The 20528-nt window shown below is 34.9% G+C and overlaps 1 protein-coding gene across 5 annotated transcripts; it reads left to right on the forward strand.

Annotated features, from left to right (window-relative positions):
- Positions 1 to 1849: 1849 nt before the first annotated feature.
- LOC112051472 (transient receptor potential cation channel protein painless) lies at positions 1850 to 20195 on the forward strand. Of its 5 annotated transcripts, XM_052882260.1 has the most exons (4): positions 1850 to 2011; positions 5085 to 5471; positions 7847 to 7984; positions 19234 to 20195. In XM_052882260.1, exons 2-4 carry the CDS (start codon positions 5105 to 5107, stop codon positions 19980 to 19982), a joined length of 1254 nt encoding a protein of 417 aa, XP_052738220.1. In that variant the 5' UTR covers positions 1850 to 2011; positions 5085 to 5104; the 3' UTR covers positions 19983 to 20195. The 5 variants fall into 5 exon arrangements, with proteins under 5 accessions (XP_052738220.1, XP_052738221.1, XP_023945904.2 ...); XM_052882261.1 differs by lacking the exon at positions 7847 to 7984 and having other exon boundaries at positions 1851 to 2011; XM_024090136.2 differs by lacking the exons at positions 7847 to 7984; positions 19234 to 20195 and adding an exon at positions 9020 to 10858 and having other exon boundaries at positions 1851 to 2011.
- Positions 20196 to 20528: the final 333 nt, after the last annotated feature.

Genomic DNA, 20528 nt, shown 5'->3' on the forward strand with positions numbered 1-20528 from the left:
TTACAATGATATAATCATTAAGCAAACAAGCCCAATAACATATAGTATATAGGTATAGTCGCCTATACAGCATACCCTATGTACGTCTCAATACACTCACAGCTAAATTAGAAAGTTGCGCACTAAAGGTGCGCACCAAAAACGTGACACTTTTTCGTTAGTTCAGTTGGTTTTACCCCTCGGATTTTTCTCATACCGGGCGCCTTATATATAAAAAATCAATTCTTAAGGAGTAAACTCCAATAAACTCCAATAATATTCTATTTGTTTTGTATAAGAAGCTTTGGAACGATCTTTTTATCTTTCTTTCGTTAAGATGACCCGATAAAAAATGTCCTGTAAATAAATGTGTGTCAGCTACGACGCACGAATGGAGCTTGGGTTTCAGAATGGGTTACAGATCGACTGTCTATGTCGAAATAGTTGTATGTTGCCCCGCAGCATACATTATATACGTCTCAATACATACGCCTGAAAAGTGAAAGGTGCGCAACCGAGGAGCAGCAGGCCGCGGCATGCACGCCTGCCAACATGTGTACGCTGTCGGCGGTAGCGCACGGTGAGAGGTGCGCAGAATAGGTTGCACAAAAAAACGTAACGCTGTCATTCGTTCATCGAATTTTACTGCCCTTTTTTATACCGGGGGCTACTTATATCAAAATCGATTCTTATGGTGTAAACCCCAAAAACTGTATGGAGCTGAAGTGACCATCATTTTGATTTAACTTGTATATTTATCGAGGTTTGTAAATTGGTATAAAACTTGTGTATACACTTTCTAGTTACAAAGTTGCTGCTAAAAATGTATGGAAGGTGCTGAATTTTTAATACAAGAAAAAAATTTAAAGCTTGAAGTTTCCAACTATTTCCTTCAAAATGTTTTACAATATCTACCTACTTGCTGAAATTTACCAATTTATCCATCAGTATTAAATTTTTATGAAAAAATTCTAAATAAAAGTTACCCTTGCTTAACAGATCTGAGTATTTTGTTTATTCAACGGATAGAGCATTTTACGAAATAAACTCTTCATAATCGTTATCAGCCTATTCAAATTTAAATGGTCTACAACTGTAGCCAGGAGACAATCACTGTAGGAGAGGAGATTTGGAACCAACACACTGACACAATGCGGTTTGGTGGGCTTAGTGTGACAATGTTTGATCACAATACAACGATCATTTTCAAGCTTTTGATACACTACAGATCTGTGAGTAAGCGTAGTGAAAAAAAAAGTTAAATCGCTTGTGTCATATTACCAAGTCATTACAAATGACTGCATTAGTAAATTTAGACAAGTAGGCAGATATTGTAAAACATTTTGAAAAAAGAAGTTGGAATGTGCACACTTTGAAATTTTTTCTTGTAGGTATTGAAAATTCAGCACCTTCCATACATATTTATCAGAAACTTTGTAACTACAAAGAGTAGACACAAGTTTATACCAATTTACAAACCTCGGTAAGTGTACATTTTTTTAAATATTGGTCCATACATTTCTTTTACAGGACATTTTTCATCATCTTAATTCTTCTTAAGGCTTCTCGTACAAAACAAATAAAACATTATTTACCAAAGTAGTAGTAGGTTTTTAGGTTAATTGGTAAATCCGTAATGTTTAACAAAAATCATATCTTTGAAATCTTAATTCCAGCAGCAATTTTGAAAAATCCGGTAAAAAAAATATGACTTGGTTACCCTAGGGAAAACTATTTAAATTAGTTAATTATCTTTTGCGTTTTATCCATTAATTACGGGACACCCTGTATATTTTTTTTTTATATACCGAATTTTTTTAGATTTTGTGTGAATTTTTACCGATTTTAGTGGGCAACTCTACCGATTTCGCACAATGATGTTCGAGCGTAGACCGAAAATTCGTCTGAGCGTTCGAGACCACTGTGGCCACGTAGTGATTACTCATATTGGTCTGTGCTGTGGTGCGTGATTATACCTGAATCTATGATTGGCGGTCGGCGCTAGGAATTCAAAGAGTATAATCTAGTTTAGGTAAGTTTTCTTTTGTTCTAAAATTAAGTTAATTGGTATGGAAATTTAAACTGTTATTATTATGAACTTTTGCGTTAAGCATAAGCGGTATTTCATCACAATGATTTTACAAAAATGCACCTTTGCGCGTCCCGAACGGGTCGGCATTATAATAATAAAAGAAATTCAACCGACTTTAAAACAATAAAATGTTTATACTAAAATAAAAAGCGAAAATTACACCGTATGTGCTAACTTCTGATCAGCTTGAACGTGGTACCAGTGGCGTTATTTCAAGCCAAATTTAATGAATGTCACATCTGTGACCTTTGTTTTTTTTGTCTGATAAAGGTAGGTCACCTAGGTAGGTAACCTAAAGATATTTTTTTAGATGGGTAGGTAGATACCTATATAAGACTTCTCTTTACACATAACATACATATTCCTTTCAATTTTATGCTGACACATTTTTTTATTTTTACGATTCCGAAAGTGGAAAAAAAAACTTTTACCAACTTCATCATTTTCATACGAGGATTTTAAAAATATTTTTTTGGAATAAAAAAAATAGTTTTCTAGTTATTTAAACAAATGGACGACAATTGACCATGTCCTTTTTCTTCTTATGTGTGTGTAAAATTTTTAACAAAATACAGAAATTAGCTTTTGACATGAAGATTTTCGGAAAACTTTAAAAAAGTAACAAAAATAATCAACTGTATCGTGTGTTACATCAAATGAAAGAGCTTGCTATAAGGATCTTCAATATTGTTTTTTCGTAATTTTAAAATAAATGGTTTCTAAATTCTAAGTGTTACAAATAGTACCTGCTTCCCGCCTATTTCGTATAGATATGTGTCGCCGCCTAGCGTATAGTAGCGTCATTTCATTTCATACTTTTATGATTTCCGGTTATTATAACAATTGTGACGTCACGTTATGATTTATATTGTATTTAATTTCTCCACTTTGTGTTTCGATATTTTAATATTATTTTACTATCGTTATAAATCTCCTCTAAATATTTTATGTGTTTTAGATAGAATTATAACGTTTGGTTTGTATAATAATACTCCGGAACTATTATTAATACGTACTAGTATTGTTAATATATTCGTGTTACCAAAAGTAGACACTAACTTTGCAAATATTATAAAATAGAGGGTTGTTTGGCAGATTCATTCATATAATACCGTCAACGTGTAATATGTATAAAGCTAAGGAAGCTATGCTGAAATTGTTATCGAATAAATTTGTGTGCAGTGAAAATATTATTTACTTCTCCCCACCTTCTGTTACATAAGTAATTCAATAAAATATACTATTCAAGATTAGTTCAAACTTGAATCTCTGAAACTACTAAACTTGAAGTTTTTAAAAATAAATTTCTATTAAAAGATTACCTAAAAGCTTTGAAATTCTTGTAATTTCCAACATAAGTCACTTTTGCAGAATAAGATGGAAAATTATAAAAAAAAAATCTAACTGCATCACTTATCAAATGAAATAGCTAGTTAAAATGATCTCAAATATAATATTAGTAATATTTAAAATAAATAGTTTGCAAATAATTAAAAAATATACGAAAATTGACATTGGTCGATTCTCTCTTTAATTAACTCCGAAATTATTGAATCTAAGAAAAACTACAGAAATTAGTTTTCTACTTGTAGATAGATTACAGGAGAACTTCAATATTGTGCCTATCAACTTGCATATTATGATAAAACCTATTCATCAAAAATAATGTTAAGTTTTGTTAAATACTATAATGATAGTTTTAGGTTTAGATAAATATTTAACGAAACAAATAAGCTTGAAAATTATTCGATAAGGTAAAATTTCAGGTCAGTTTTCACAACTCTCTTCACGCGAGTTCAACTCGCACTTGTCCGGTTTTTTTAGAGTTTTTATGTTTGTCATACAAGGAAGTAGGTATAGGTATGTAAGTTGAAAATGTTCGAGATATTGGGGCCGTGAACACATTTAGCGCTTCTGCAAGGTCGTATCGTGCCCGCGCTCTTGCGAAGTAGGTAACTAGACGTTTTCCTGAAAATCTAGATTTTATTTACGGGATGGTGAGTGGCTAGCATCCATAAAATTTTCAATATTTGTCCGTGATGTTTTTTGTAATTTTAACTGTTTATCTTATAATTCAATGTAAATAATTTTGTTATTCAAGTGATAAGAACAAATTTCAATAGGTAACGATTTTTAAAACACATTTGCTCGTATAGTATCTCTTATTTCATTAATTTCAATATCAGTGTTTATATCTCATTACGCCTTTTAGTATAGCATTACGCACATGACTACATACATATTCAAAGCGCTTTTTCTTTTCGCCGCTTTGTTTTGATTTTAAAATATCAAGTAGTGATGAAAATATTAATTCGACACCGTTAGAAGTCCCAAAGGTAGCGTAAAAAGGCTACTTTTAAGCCTCCTGTTCGAAAAATCGACCGATAGATACTTACGAGCGTATCAAAATGTCATCTTAATAAGGAAAACAGGCAAAAATACAAATTCACTTTCAGAAAGTGTGTTCAAAGTGTGTTCCTCGCAAATGAAGTTATAAAATGTCGTATGACATGCGTGCGCTTTAATAATTATTACAGCCTTTGCTTACTTGTAACCCTCGCCTGCAGCTCGGGCCAGCAATATCGCCTCAGCTGTAATTTTCAACTTACCGCACTTAAATCATAATGTACTATTACATAATCAACCCCTTCCGGAACAAAAATAACAATTGTGACGAACGACGACGACGTATATAAAATTATAAATCCGTTGTTTGTCCTCGATGGACTCCTAAAGGAGGTACTTAACAAGTTTTAATCAAATTTGAACGTCGTGTGCTGATTGATCCAACTTGAAAGATTGGATAGGGGTAGGGTAGCGGTAGGATAGGTCAGGGGTAAGGAAGCAGTAAGTGCATCTAAGTCAAAGCGAAGCTTGACCGGGACTACCTAGTTAATTAAAAACACGGCTAAAACTCACGTGATACAGCGTCGGAGCATGCCCAACTAGTTTCGAACCCCTACGGGGCCCTTAGTTATGAGCTGTATTTAATAAATATAATCTTTGTTTCCAGATGCCAGTGTGTTGTGAGACATGGCACAGGACAGTTACGTAATGGAGCCGTACAGATCGTCCAGAGGCGAAAACGATCCTCAGGTGCAGCTGAGGAATGCACTTCTAGAAAATGACTTCGAAAAGTTTGAGGAACTAGTGATCAACGGCGCTGTTGACCTCGAATATGTTTACCCATATCCTGACGACAAAACATGCCTTGAATTAGCCGTTTTAGAGCCTAATAAAATTGAGTTTGTAAAACTGATATTACAACATATGACGTCAGTGGTACTTAGAATGACTGAGCCTATCTCCGATACTCCTATACTCTTAGCTGTAAAAAATAGAAATATTGAAGCATTGGACGCATTATTAGAATTCAGCAGTTTCTTCATCAACTGCGTGGGTAAGGGAAATACTTATGGCAAAAAAAAATATACAGGAACTTAAGGCTGTTTGAATGAGCCTTTTTAATCTGACTCTCATAGATGATGTTCCTGGATGTTTAAAAAAAATCCGATACGATCCACAGCACCAGTGGGAGGTACAAAGCGTAAAAAATTATGTTTTATTGTTTAATTAAGTGAAAACTTCTTTGGTGGCATTGTTCACTTTTTTTAGATGGGTAAAAAATGTTGAACTTGCGACGGGGTCACGTGACCCTGATCGAAATAATACTTCGGCCGCGCTTATGAACCAAAATCTAAACTCTACCACAGAAAACATAATAATATGAACAAGTACTACCGCTAACTCTGACCACAATCTTAAAATGTAAAATTCGTACCTATATGATTGTTGTAACATGCACACAATGTAATAAATATGTTTTTGTATTCGACTGCCGGACATTGAAATGAACAATTACTAAACAATTTCTAATTTTCGAAGGACATAATCATTGAGAGATGTCCAGAAATGATTTTTTTTTTAAATAGTACAGAATATCTTCTATTTACATAATACAAAAGGCTACACATTGTAGCTATGCAGTTGCAAATAAAAATTGTGAAGGTTGAAAAAGTTAATTTTTGTGGTCGTGGAGCTACTAGAAACTCGCTTGTACTACTAGAAAACACTGAAATATTATACTGTAGGAAATACTAGTCAGGAACGGATATGACTTCGCTCGATCTTGTGGTGGCTCGTGCCTGCGCTAGGTGGCGCGACTGGTTTCCGTGAACAGTAGGAATTGTAAAGAGGGGGTCGTCGGACGGGAGCGGCAAACGGTAATTATAAAAAAAACATTGGAATTGATAGTGATTTCAATAGATAGTTCAAAACATTTGTACCCCCCACCGGTCCTACCCTAGTGGATTTTTTTAATCTTATGAGAAAAAAGGCTTGTTTACTGATAACGAATCCTAAGGTTGAATTACCTACTCGTACTAGAGCAGTCAGTGAGGATAAATATCTCGGAACCTAGTTATAGTGAATGGATTTTAATGATTTTTTAAACTCTTTATGCTATAAACTACTAAATAACTAAAATGACTAAAATGTTTACCCATGAAAAATATCGCTACATTTTTAACTTCGTTCTTAATTACTTAGACCAAAGTAGGGAGATATTGATTTACCTCGTTTTCCTAAGTTTTCATCTCGAAAACTCGATTTAGTGAAAATCTATCTTGACTATTTTTATCGTCGTATCGATCTTATTGTAGGAGTGTGTGTGTATAGAAGTTTGTAGGCCTGTTATAACTTTTTAACGGCTCAACCGATTTGAACGAAATATGCAGAATTATTAAAAGGGCTTCACCAAACTTATATTTCTTAAAATATATGAATTAAGTCGGGCCAGTAGGTACCTACATTTTCAGAAAATGTAGGTACCTACATCTGTCCGGGGCTTAGCGCAGAGACTAAAAATAGCATGTGCATATTTAGAAATTTATCATTAAAAATTTGAACAAAGTTGTAAAATAAAATCTTGAAAAAAATTTTTTTAGGGTGGAGTGAAGTGGAGATGATTATTTTTTATTCGTTTATCTTATAGCGTGATATATCGTTGGATAGGTCTTTGAAAGACATGAGGGGTGTTCTTCCAATACTTTAGGGATCTGCTTGTAAAATAGCTCTGTAAAAGCCTTTATGAACTTTAATTTTTATTAGAGCCAAGTGTCCCCAACCCTCTACCAGCTAAACGGTTGTTTAATGATACGGGAAAAAATTCAGGAGACGATATATATTGAAATTACAAGGAAAACTATGAGCAGTAACAGCTAAGTAGCAATTGCTATTTAAAGAGTAATAGTCGACCCACTTGAAAAACATAACTGAAAATTGCATATTAATTCCGTTGTTAAATAAAAAGATAAAGTTGTCAGTAAGATAACTTAGTATCTGTTAAAACGATAAGAAAGATGAAATTCATTGAAAAATTGATGAAACATTTTGTAAGGAAGGAATCTACCATGCCGGTAGATTCCTTCCTTACAAAATGTTCCAAAAAAATTCCAAAATTTAGATGATATTTTTATCGTTTATGCCATGGTGTGGGATTAAAGGATTAGATTGCTTATTATTATTATATTTATAACATTTTGTTAAAATAACATCTTAAACGTAAAAGAAATGGTATTATTGTAATATTAAATTAATAGAATAACCAATAATATTGAAGAGATGTCTCATTTTCAACTAATTTCACTCGATAAATACTAGAAAACTTTTAAATTTACCGCGCGTTATGTACCCTGAGTGACCTTGATGTGTTTTGACATTTTTAAAAACGCTAACCATAGACAATTTAATATGTTTTTTCTCTTCACACTGTAGTGATCTTCATGAGTCTAAGCGTAGACGATCTTCGTCATTGTTTAGATTACAAGCATTTCAACTTGGCTAAGGCGGCTGGGCTGTGCAGATCTTTGCAGAGATGCCCAATTGACTACAGCTACATTCAAGTGTTTAAGGGTTTGTACGAAAACGCTACTACTTAAGTCCATATATAGGATCAAACTACGATGCCAATCCAATTGCAGCGAGGAGTGCGACAGGGAGATGCTATCTCCCCGGAGCTTTTTACCGCCTGTATTGGTAGATGTCTCTAAGCTTCTGTACTAGAATGGATTTGGCATCAACATCAATGGCGAGTACATCCCTCAACTGCAATTTGTCCACGATGTATCATGGGAGACACTCTGGATGTCCTTAGTACCATACTTAATGACCTCAGCAGAGGTCTCAACAGGAGGGCCTTAAAATGAACATGAGTAAGACAAAGATCATGTGTAACGCTCATGTACCACTCCATCCAGTTATTGTTGAGGACGCTACTCTTGAAATTGTTGACGCGTATATATCGACGACATCTTTTCGTTCAAGATTCCTCAGTCCCTGAAGACAGTCTTCAAACATTACGTGTTGCCAGTGATGACATACGGATCCGAGAGCTCGTCGCTAACTGTGGCCCTCATAAAAAGGCTCAAGGCACACAGCGAGCTATGCTTAGAGTTTCTCAGCGTGATCGAATCAGAAATGAGGAGATCCGCAGAAGAACCAAAGTCACTGACATAGTTGAGCGAGTCGCGAAGCTGAAGTGGCAATGGACAGGGCACGTAATTCGAAGAGCCGATGGACGTTGGTGTCCCAAAGTGCTGGAATGGCGACCCCGCACTGGAAAGCGCAGTGTTGGGTGACCCCCCACTGGGTGGACCGAAGACATCAAGCGGGTTGCAGGGAGTCGCTGAATGCTGGCGCCTCGAGACCGTTTTGTTTGGAAGTGCATACAAGAGGCCTATGTCCAGCAGTGGATGTCCAATGGCTGTCAATGATGATGTTGATATAAATATCTATATTATATATATATTAGCGGTAATGTTTAATGGGTAAATTTTATAGAATACAGCATAAGGAATAAAGAAAAAATCATTAAAATCCTATAACTTGTTTCGTTCATTCATCGTTAATTGCGGCTTTTTTCACTCAATTATATCATCAATCATCAAGATAAGGAAGGCAACACCCCACTTTATTATGCGACCAGAAATGGAGACAACGATACAGTTTTAAAGCTGCTGAAAAACGGGGCATATGTGTACGACTACAGCAATAAACCGCCGTTAGCAGATATAGATCCAAGAACTCTAGAAACTTTTTTAGACGAATGCATTGAAACAAATGGCAAACGACCAAATGAAAGAGACTACGAAATTAATATAAACTACAGTTTTTTCACTACCTATCTCACAAGTACCACAGATCCATCTTCAGAATCTCCAGAAGCAGAAGTACTTTTATACATGACTAGAAACGAAGAACTAATGCCACTTTTGAAACATCCAGTAATTACTAGTTTCGTTTATTTAAAGTGGGACAGAATAAGCTCTCTTTTTTACTCAAACATAACCTTTTATTCACTGCTGTGGTTATGTTTAATGTTCTATATAGTATTGGGATATGGAGTCAACAAACAACACTCAAAGTTCGTTGAAGCAATAAATATTTTAACCTACGTTGGAACATGTATTGGTCTAATACTTCTAATAATTCGAGAAATATTCCAATTACTAGTGTTGCCGACAAGATACTTCAAAAGTACTGAAAATTTAATGGAGATTGCCTTAATATGTGTAATGACAGCGATTGTGTGTAACAATTCAGCATCAGAATCCACAAAGCAACAGTTGTCTGCAATCGCCATTCTATTGTCGTCCGTGGAGCTTGTTTTACTCATTGGACAATTTCCTACGTTTTCAACAAATATCGTGATGTTGCGAACTGTTTCTTGGAATTTCTTCAAATTTTTACTTTGGTACTGTATTTTGATAATAGCATTCGCTTTGAGTTTCTACATACTATTCAGAAGAGGTGAAAAGCAGGAAGATCAAAAAGTATCAAATCCGGGCCAAGAGGAGGAAGAGTTTTTCGAAGATCTAGGAAGGTCTTTATTTAAAACTATCATTATGATGACTGGCGAGTTCGATGCTGGGTCTATCAAATTCAGCACATTTCCAGTGACAAGTCATATAATATTCATCCTTTTCGTATTCATGGTTCCCATTGTTTTGTTTAATCTACTCAATGGTTTGGCAGTCAGTGATACACAGGCGATTAGAGCTGACGCTGAGCTACTGGGACACATTTCAAGGATAAAGCTTATATCTCATTATGAGAGTGTTCTTTTTGTAAAAAAATATGCACACCCGCTAAAACGCTGTTCCTGGTTGCCATCTTCTCTGCAAGAATTAAAGATTATCAAACCACATATGATGTGCATTAAACCTTGGAGAATATTCCTTTTATTCCCAGATTATCTGCCTAAGTATGAAATAACAGTCAAACCCAACCAAGACAACAGAATAGTAATCCCAAGCTATTGGAAATCGGACATAGAATTCAGCAAATCTTGCTATATTGGACAGTGTACCTCTTACTTAGACCGAGATATTGTTAAAAACGCCAAAATGATTATTAACAAGAGGACATGCGTTTCCGAATTCGACGAAATTAAACATACGCTTTCGAAATTTGAAACAAAAATTTTAAATATGGAAAATACACTGAAGAAGTTTCTAGAGAAGTTAGAAACACCTTAAAACCTTTCAGTTTTAATTTAACTTAAGTATCATGTCTATCTAATTAACTAAATAATGAATTCATTTTGAAATTCATAAATATTTATTACCTATAATACCTACCTATAATAAATTAATTTCCTGAAATGGGAATAAAGTAGAAAATTTAATTTAGTATTCACGCGTTTTTTTTTGTAAAGTTTCTACTGTTTATTTAAGAAAATATGTACAATGTAAGTTTTTATAAAATAAATAAATACTTTATTTACTATACTGTTTTTATATATAATATAATAATATTATAAAGAGGTAGAGCCGTGATGACCTGAGTGGATCACCTCTGCCTTCGATTTTGGAGGGTGTGAATGTAGGTTCCACTCCGGTCCGGGGCATGCACCTCCAACTTTTCAGTTGTGTGCATTTTAAGGAATCCCGTGTCTTAAACGGTGAAAGAATAACATAGTGAGGGAAACCTGCATATCAGAGAATTTTCTTAATTATCTGCGTGCGTGAAGTCTGCCAATCCGCATTGGGCCAGCGTGGTGGACTATTGGCTAATCCCTCTCATTCTGAGAGGAGACTCAAGCTCAGTAGTGAGCCGAAAATGGGTAGATAATGATGATGATTGATGATTTTTTACATACCTACCGATTTTTTTAGATTTTGGGTACCTACATGCATACCGATTTTAGTGGGCAGCTCTACCAATTTCGCACAATGAGTTAATGACAATCTAGACCACTGTGGGCTGTGGCTACCTAGTGATTATTGATTACTACCTAGTGACTTCATCTGAATCTTTGAATGTGGCGGTCGGCGCTAGGATTTCGAAGAGTGGAATCTAGTTTTGGTAAGTTTTCTTTAGTTAATAAACAAAGAACTTCGTTTCAAGATCAAGATCACAGAAAATTCAGAACTTAACATTATCATCATCATCATCATCATATCAGCCGATGGACGTCCACTGCAGGACATAGGACTTTTGTAGGGACTTCCAAACATCACGATACTGAGCCACCTGCATCCAGCGAATTCCTGCGACTCGCTTGATGTCGTCAGTCCACCTGGCTTGGGGTCGGCAACACTGCGCTTACTAGTGCGGGGTCGCCATTCCAGCACTTTGGGACCCCAACGCCCATCGGCTCTTCGAACTATGTGCCCCGCCCATTGCCACTTCAGCTTCACAACTCGAAACTCGAACTGAACTGAACTGAACTCGAACTTAACATTATAATAACGAACATTTATTTCATCACAATTACTTTACAAAGTCACCTTTGTGTCGGCAATAAATTAATAAAAGAAATTCAACCGACTTTGGGACCGTGAACACATTTAGTGATTGCAAGGTCGGTCGTATCGTGCCCCCGCGCAAGTAGGTAGGTACCTAACCTAAACGTTTATCCTGAAAATCTTGAATGGGGATGATGACTAGGTTTGAATATATTGATTTTTATAATAAATTCGGGTAAATAAGGTCAATGTTAACTATTTTATATATAAAAAGCAAAGATTGACTGGATATTTGCAAAATAATTAAGATTATAAAATTTCAAAATCTATTAAAAAACTTTTATCGTAATTAGATGAAAATTCATGCAGTTTTAGCTTCCTTACATTAAATGTGATATTTTTTAATATGTGAACTATAAACGTAAACGCAGAAATAACAAAGATATTAGTAATTTTGTTTAAACGCCCATACAAATCTTACGATCATTAATTGCCTACGACGTCCCTAGTTCGTACCATTTTGTATGGGGCGTTTTCGGATCCGCGCAGCGCAGAAAATCTGACCCTTTAAATCCCTGTAGCTGTAGAAAATAATGATCGCAGACACCCTGTTACTTTTACAAAATTGCTTTACTATTAGCATACTCTCAATTTATATACAATTTAAAAAACTATCATCATCCCTATTTGCGTGTTTTTAAAACTCCCACGTATCTCAAGAACTGTTCCAAGTCGCAGTAGGTACTTAGTAGTCGTGTTGTGCATCCATTAGATCAAGTATCTTAACGGTATGATTTTCTTTTTACTCTGGTACGATTCTTAGCTGAAGTAGGTTTACGACGGCCTCCGTGGCGCAGTGGTATGCGCGGTGGATTTACAAGACGGAGGTCCTGGGATCGCATTGGTCCAGGTCTGGCTGGTGGGAGGCTTCTGCCGTGGCTAGTTACCACCCTACCGACAAAGACGTACCGCCAAGCGTTTTCATACAAATATATATAGCCCTTGGTCACGCCATCACGCGTGAATGGCTGGACCGATTTCACTATTTTTTTTATGTGTTTGTTATTGTCAGGAAAAGGTTCTTAGGACAGAAAAAAATTATAAAATTAAAGTGTAGGGGTAGGCTAGGAGTAGGATAGGGGTAGGGTAGGGGTACGGTAGGGGTAAGTTTACATCGAGTTACACGCATACGAAGTCGCGGGCGTCCTCTAATGAACAATAAAACTGTGAACAAAGTCGTACAATAAAATCTTTAAAAATATTTTTTTTAGCGTACCTCCCCTACGTGTTAAGTGGGGATGAATTTCTTTTTTACTCGTTTATTTCATAGTATGGGGTATCGTTAATAGATCTCTGAATAATAGGTATGAGGGATCTTCTATAAATATTTTTCGATTTAGGAATCCGTAGTAAAATATTAAGTTTTTAAGAGCTTAGAGAGAGTTAAGTGTCCCTCTACCGGCTAAACGGTAATTTAGACGTGTAAAAATTCACGAGAGTTGGATATAATAATGAAATTACAAGGAAAACTAAGTTTAAAAACTAAGTAGTAATTGCTATTTAAAAAGTAATAGTCGATCAACTTAAAAAACGTAGTTTGAAATCGAAAGTTGCATACTGATTCCGTTGTTAATTAAAAAGATAAAGTTGTCAGTAATGTAGTCAAAGTCTGTTCAAACTAGAAAGCTGAAATTTGGTAAGTATGTTAATCATAATCATGTCTAAAAAGTTGTAAAAAGAAAATTTGAAAACAATTTTTTTGGGGTTCCTTCCCTACAAGCAAAGTATGATGAATATTTAAACGACTTCAAAGAAGGGGGAGGTTCTCAATTTGAATCTACGTTTTTGTGTGTATCTTACGCGACGCCTAGACCGATTTGGATAGTCCTTTTTTTTGTTTCTTATGGTATACTCCTGAAGTGGTGGTATCTTCAGATCCTGTCATCCCATCCCATCCCATCATCTTTAGATCCTGTCATCATGACAGGATCTGAAGATGATGGGATCCTGGGGAAAACGAGGGAACTGCACACTATAAAAATGATTCGAGTATTTTATAAGGTTAAGTTACCTTATAAAATACTCGAATCATTTTTATAGTTTATTTGTAGATTTTACAAAAAACACAAGAAGGTAAGATAGGTAGGTTAGGAGTAGAGGTAGGGCAGGGGTAGAGTAGGATAGGTGTAGGATTGAGGCAGGGTAGGGTAGGGTATCGTTAGGATAAAAGTAGTGGGTAACCCTAAGTTTTCGTTTTCTTACCATAAACCAAGTGATTTAAGAATTATAAAGGTAATTTACGTATTAACGAAAAGTACAAGAAGGTAGGGTAGGTTAGGGGTAGGGTGGGGTAGGGGTGGAGAAGTAAGTGCATATAAGTCAAAGCAAAGCTTGACCGGGTCCGCTAGTTTATTATAACACATGGCTAAAACTCACTTAATACATCATCGGAATACCTGTGTCCACAACTCGACACCCTGCCCTGCTTTTTTTAGCATTATGCTGAGCTGGGGCCATTTTTTGGGTTATGCCACAGATCGCAGGGTATTGTCCTAGGTGTATTGGAGATGTTGTGATGTGTGCCATAATGTTGAAAAAAACTATTTTTTCTGTCTTTTCTTACCAATGCCCGACTAGCTACGACCCATACGAAGATTATGATCATACCCTTAATCATGACCCGTATTTATAATAAAGATAATCTTTGTGTTTCCAGTGTACATGGCGCAGGACAGTTACGAAATGGAGTCGAACAGCTCATCAAGGAGCGAAAACGATCTTGAGATGCAACTAAGGAATGCACTCCTAGAAAATGACTTCCAAAAGTTTGAGGAACTAGTGAGCAACGGCGCCGTTGACCTTGAATATGTTTACCCATATCCTGACCACAAAACTTGTCTTGAATTAGCCATTTTAGAACCAAATAAAATTGAATTTGTAAAACTGATATTACAACATATGAAGTACGTGAAATATAGATTGGATGAACCTATCTCCGATTCTCCTTTACTTTTAGCTGTAAAAAATAGAAATATTGAAGCATTGGACGTATTATTAGAACACAACGGTTTCTGCGTGAACAGGGCGGGTAAGGGAAATACTCTATTACCAATGCAATTATAAAATATACAGGGTCAGTGGAAACACATAGAGATCCCTTTAATGGATGATAGTAGGGATCATTAGCTAATAAATTGTATTGGGTTATATGGGGCAAAAATGTATCGATTTGGAAAAAAAGGCCTTATCTCTTTTTTTTAAGAAATAATAATATAACAATAATATTTTTTCATTTCAAGTAACCAAGAAATGTGAGGTTACTTCAAAGTGGATTAGAAAATAAACTTATTTAGTTGTTGTTTTTGGTGTTTTTAGTTTAGTTTTAAGGTTGTTTTTTTTTTTTTGGAAATAAATTGGCATCTAGTCATAGGGTACAAAACAAAAATTAAAAATGTTGAGATTCAAGTCACGAATCAAAAACGGTTGGATATTTGTGTTCGTTTTTGTATTATTATATCGGTTCATTTTTGCACCGTTTATTCTAATGCAGTTTGATAGCTAATGATACCCACTATCACCCCTTAAAGAGATGCTATGTGTTTCCAGTGGCCCTGTATAGGATTTCAAGGCTAATGATTTTAAACTTATTTCGTGGTTGTTCATTACGAATGTTATTTAAACGGGTACATACCACGATAAAACGACGAGATTTTTAATGTCGATATTTCGACCCATGGATCGTGGTCACGACGGAACTGAAGTTGCGAGATGAGAAGTGAAGTCAGCTGTTAGGGGCAGAATCGATCTACCCTCTTTCTCGTTCTATTTCTTTTTTCAACAACCTCGCGTTTTTGTGTGTTTAGGCAAACCACACTCACAATATCGCTTTTGTCACAGTATAACCAGTAGGATGACTTCATACTAGAGGTCGAAACGCGAGCTATACCTACGCACCCCGAACGTGGGGTGATCGTAGGGTGAAGGCAGTCGCGACTGTGCCGCGGTGACGAACGCAAAATGTATTGGATTTTTAATTATGACGACTAGGAAAAAAAGCCTCGCAACTAGTGGGCTATTATTTTTATAAAGTTTGATTAATATTTTGTATTCTAAAGGCATAATTTAAAAAAAAATATATAAATAAATGCTTAAATAATAAAATTGTGTAAATAGGTAAATGACGAAAACGGTAATATAATATTATTAAATAATTATTTATTATCTTCTTCATTTAGGTTGTTTTCTTTGATTATTATGTAATACATAGATTTAAATCTTATGACATGTATGTTTTGTATACCTGTATTTTAATGTCATAAAGAAATTAAGTAAAGAAGTTGTTTGAATTTAACAACATCATTGTGTTGCTCATACTTTAATGTATTTGAATAAAAAGAGTAAAGAGCCGGCTGATATTAATATACCTATCCAGATTTTTTTAGTAAACTAGCGAACCCGGTCAATCTCAATTTTTTTTGTGGTTCCTTCCCTACATGCCAAGTCAGGATAAATTTTTTATCGTCTATTCTATTGTGTGTGTTATTACATAAGGGATTAAAGTGCTAACATAATCTACGGAACCCTACACTGCGCGTGGCCCGACGCGCACTTGACCGGTTTTTTATTATTTGGTCACCTAGTGTGGTGGTAATACCTAGATGGCTTCACCAAAATAAATATATGAAGGTCCTTCAAGATCATTGATTAGTATCAGCCTTATTTAAATCTACCAATCAAAAAACAACACGCATTTTATTGATCACTTCCTATTTTACTACAATTTACAAAGTATTTTATTTGTTTATTTAAAAAAAAGTATATTTACAATCACAAAACTAAATAGAAACACAAAGTTGGCAAATGTAATTAAAATGCTGCAGGCGGGCAGCCCTATCACATGTTTACGGAGCGCGCGGCTGTAGGTATTTATTTCAAAAATACGGCCGAGTTATTCTACTGCTTGTTATATCTACTGTGCTTTTGTTATTATGCGTATCGCGGCGCCCTCTTTGTTTGCACAATTCTACGACCGGGTTCCACTCGCTGGCTAGTTTGAAACCATCTTCCCGATTGAAATTATTGTATTTTCGAATTTCAATGGATTCTCGAACTACTCGGGGTATATAATATCGACATTAAAAATCTCGTCGTTTTATCGTGGTATGTACCCGTTTAAATAACATTCATGATTTCAAGGCTGTTTGAATGAACCTATTTCCTCTGATGGTTTTTAAAAAATCCGATAGGATTCACAGCACCGGTGGTAGGTACAAATCGACCCATGACAGCCATTTTTATTTATTAAAACTGAAGTGAAAACTTCTTTAGCGGCGTTGTGCACTTTTTTAGGGTGGGTAAAAAATAATTGACTCGCAACAGGTTCACGTGACCCTAATCGAACAACCAAAATTTAAACTCTACTACCACTAACTCTGACCACGAAATATTTTTAGTATTCGACTGCCAGACTTTGGTCAATCAAAAATTAAAGAGAAGTCTGCCCCAGAATTGGAATTGATGGTGATTTCAGTAGAGAGTTCAAAACATTTGTACCCCACCGGTGCTACTCTAGCGGATTTTTTGTATCCTAAGGTTGAATTATTCGTATTAGAGTAATTCAAACTTAGGATGAGGACAACGACCTAGGAACCTTGTTATAGTGAATGGATTTTAATGATTTTTTTAATCCCTAAGTTATATACTAAAATGTTTACCCATAAAAATTACCTCAAACTTCTTTTTTTGTTACTTGTTACTAAAATACACTATTGATTTGCCCCATTTTTAGGGTTCCGTATTTGAAAGTTGAATTTTCATCAAATCTGTGTGTGAGGCAAAGGCCATGAGAAGCTATCTTGCTTATTTATATGATAGTGTCTATGTTAAGTGTATGTGTATGAAAATATGTAAGCCTCTCATAACTTAGGTATTAACGGCTCAATGATTCCGCTATTTTATACTCGTCGATGTAATATTTGCCTATAGTAAGTTTTATTACAATTTTAACTTTATTTCTATGGGATGTCAAAAATAAATAGTCCCATAACAATGCAGTTGCCACGGAAATGAGCGTTGTCACATCGCTATAAGTTTACAGAATGTAGGGGCAGTAGGTAAAACTTACATTTCATAAAAAAATAAATCAATTCGGGCTAATGCATTTTTAGATAGTATGTCAGAAAGAACAATTTTTTCTTCATTAAAACGGCTCTACCGATCAATTTTAACTTAACAGCTCTTAACCTCAAGAAATTTCGGAGTAAATTTTTCCGAAATTGGTTTATTAGTTCTTATAATATCGTTGCCTAATATTAAAATAAACCGGCCAAGTGCGTGTCGGGTCTTACTGACAAATATATCTAATTTGACATCGGAATTTGTATGCCATTATTGTGCTCCGAGTACGTTTTTCAAGTAGATCGACCTTTTAACTCTTTATATACTATAACTAGAATTGTTTTAATAGAAGTTTCTTAAAATATATATACCTAATATATCATTAGCAGTATTTTTAATGGGTAAACTTTATGGAATACACCATAAGGAACACTTCTATAACTGGATTCGTTCATTTATCGTTAATTGCAGCTTATTTAACTCTACTATTTTATTAATCATCAGATAAGGAAGGCAACACAGCACTTTATTATGCGGCCAGAAATGGAGACAATGATACAGTTTTAAAGCTGCTTAGAAAAGGGGCATATATCTATAATTGCCGCAGTGAACAGCCGGTAGCAGATATAAGTGCAAGATCTCTTCAAACATTTTTGGACGAATGCATTGAATCAAATGACGAACTACCAAATGACCGAAACTACGAAATTCGTCTAAACTACAATTTTTTTCATCAAAAGCCAAAAGCAGAAGTGCTTTTATACATGACTAGAGACGAAGAGTTAAGGCCACTTCTGAAACATCCAGTAATTACTAGTTTCGTTTATTTCAAGTGGTACAGTTTAAGCAGTATTTTTTACGCAAACATAACCTTTTCTTCACTGCTGTGGTTATGTTTAATGTTTTATATAATATTGGGATATGGAGTCAACAAACAACAGTCAAAGTTCGTTGAAGCATTTAATGTTTTAACCTACGTTGGAGCTTGTATTGGTCTAACACTTCTAATAATTCGAAAAATATTTCAATTACTAGTGTCGCCGACAAGATACTTACAAAGTATTGAAAATTTAATAGAGATTGCCTTAGTATTCGTAACGGCAACGATTGTATGTAACGATTCACCATCAGAATCCACAAAGCAACAGTTGTCTGCAATCGCTATTCTGTTGTCGTCCACGGAGCTTGTTTTACTCATAGGACAATTTCCTACCCTTTCAACAAATATCGTGATGTTGCGAACTGTTTCTTGGAATTTCTTCAAATTCTTACTTTGGTACTGCATTTTGATAATAGCTTTCGCTTTGAGTTTCTACACGCTATTTAAAAGAGGTGAAGAACAGGAAGATCAAAAAGCATCAAATCCTAACAATACCGACCAAGTAGAGGAAGACTTTTTCGAAGATCCTGGAAGGTCTCTATTTAAAACTATCGTCATGATGACTGGCGAGTTCGATGTCGGGTCTATTGAATTTAGCACATTTCCAGTGACAAGTCATATAATATTCATCCTTTTCGTATTCATGGTTCCCATTGTTTTGTTTAATCTCCTCAATGGTTTGGCAGTCAGTGATACACAGGAGATAAGATCTAATGCTGAGTTACTGGGACACATTTCAAGAATAAAACTTATATCTCATTATGAAAGAGATCTTTTAAGGTATTATAAAACAGTGCTAAAATGCTTTTCTTGGTTGCCACCTACTCTGCAAGCATTAAATATTATCCAACCATATATGCTGTGCATAAATCCTTGGGCAACATTCCATTTTTTGCCTAATTATGGAATGACAGTGAACCCCAACCAAAACAACAGAATAGAACTCCCAGACTGTTTGAGAGGTTCAGGCAACAAATATTGCTTTGGCCAGTGTGCCTTAAGATTAGACAGAAAAATTGTTAAAAACGCCAAAATTATCATTAACAAGAGGACATGCGTTTCCGAATTCGACGAAATTAAACATACGCTTTCGAAATATGAAACGAACATTTTAAATATGGAAAGTACACTGAAGAGGGTTTTACAGAAGTTGGAAGCACTTTAGAAGACTTTAAGTTTTAATTTAACTTAAGAACATTTATATCGCAAAATTTAATTTTCTAAATAATTATAAATAGGTTTTGAAATTCATTAATGTAATTCATTATACGGGTACCTAATAATTTCACACGAATGTAATTATTTATTTCTGTATTCACACGGTTTTTATTGTAAAATTTCTACTGTCTATTTTTATAAAATAAATAAATGCTCTATTTACTGTCTTTATCTATACTAATATTATAAAAAAAAATAATAAAAAACGAATCCACCGACTTCAAAAACATAAAAAATACTGACTAAACTAAAAAGCGAAAATTAATATAATTCTAAGTTCTATATATCATATTATGTACCTACTAACTGATGATCAGTTTTAAGGCGTTGCTAGCCCGATGATGTATTTGTTCAAGCCATGAAAGAATATCATTTAGGTTTTTCAGCCAGTGTTCTTTCATGTAGTTCTTTCAGAAACGGCTTAAATTAACACAACGCCGGCTTAGCACCGCCTTCAAACTGATCATTAGTTAGTACATAATATGATATATAG

Source organism: Bicyclus anynana, chromosome 6, assembly GCF_947172395.1.
Source record: "Bicyclus anynana chromosome 6, ilBicAnyn1.1, whole genome shotgun sequence".
Lineage (NCBI taxonomy): Eukaryota > Metazoa > Arthropoda > Insecta > Lepidoptera > Nymphalidae > Bicyclus > Bicyclus anynana.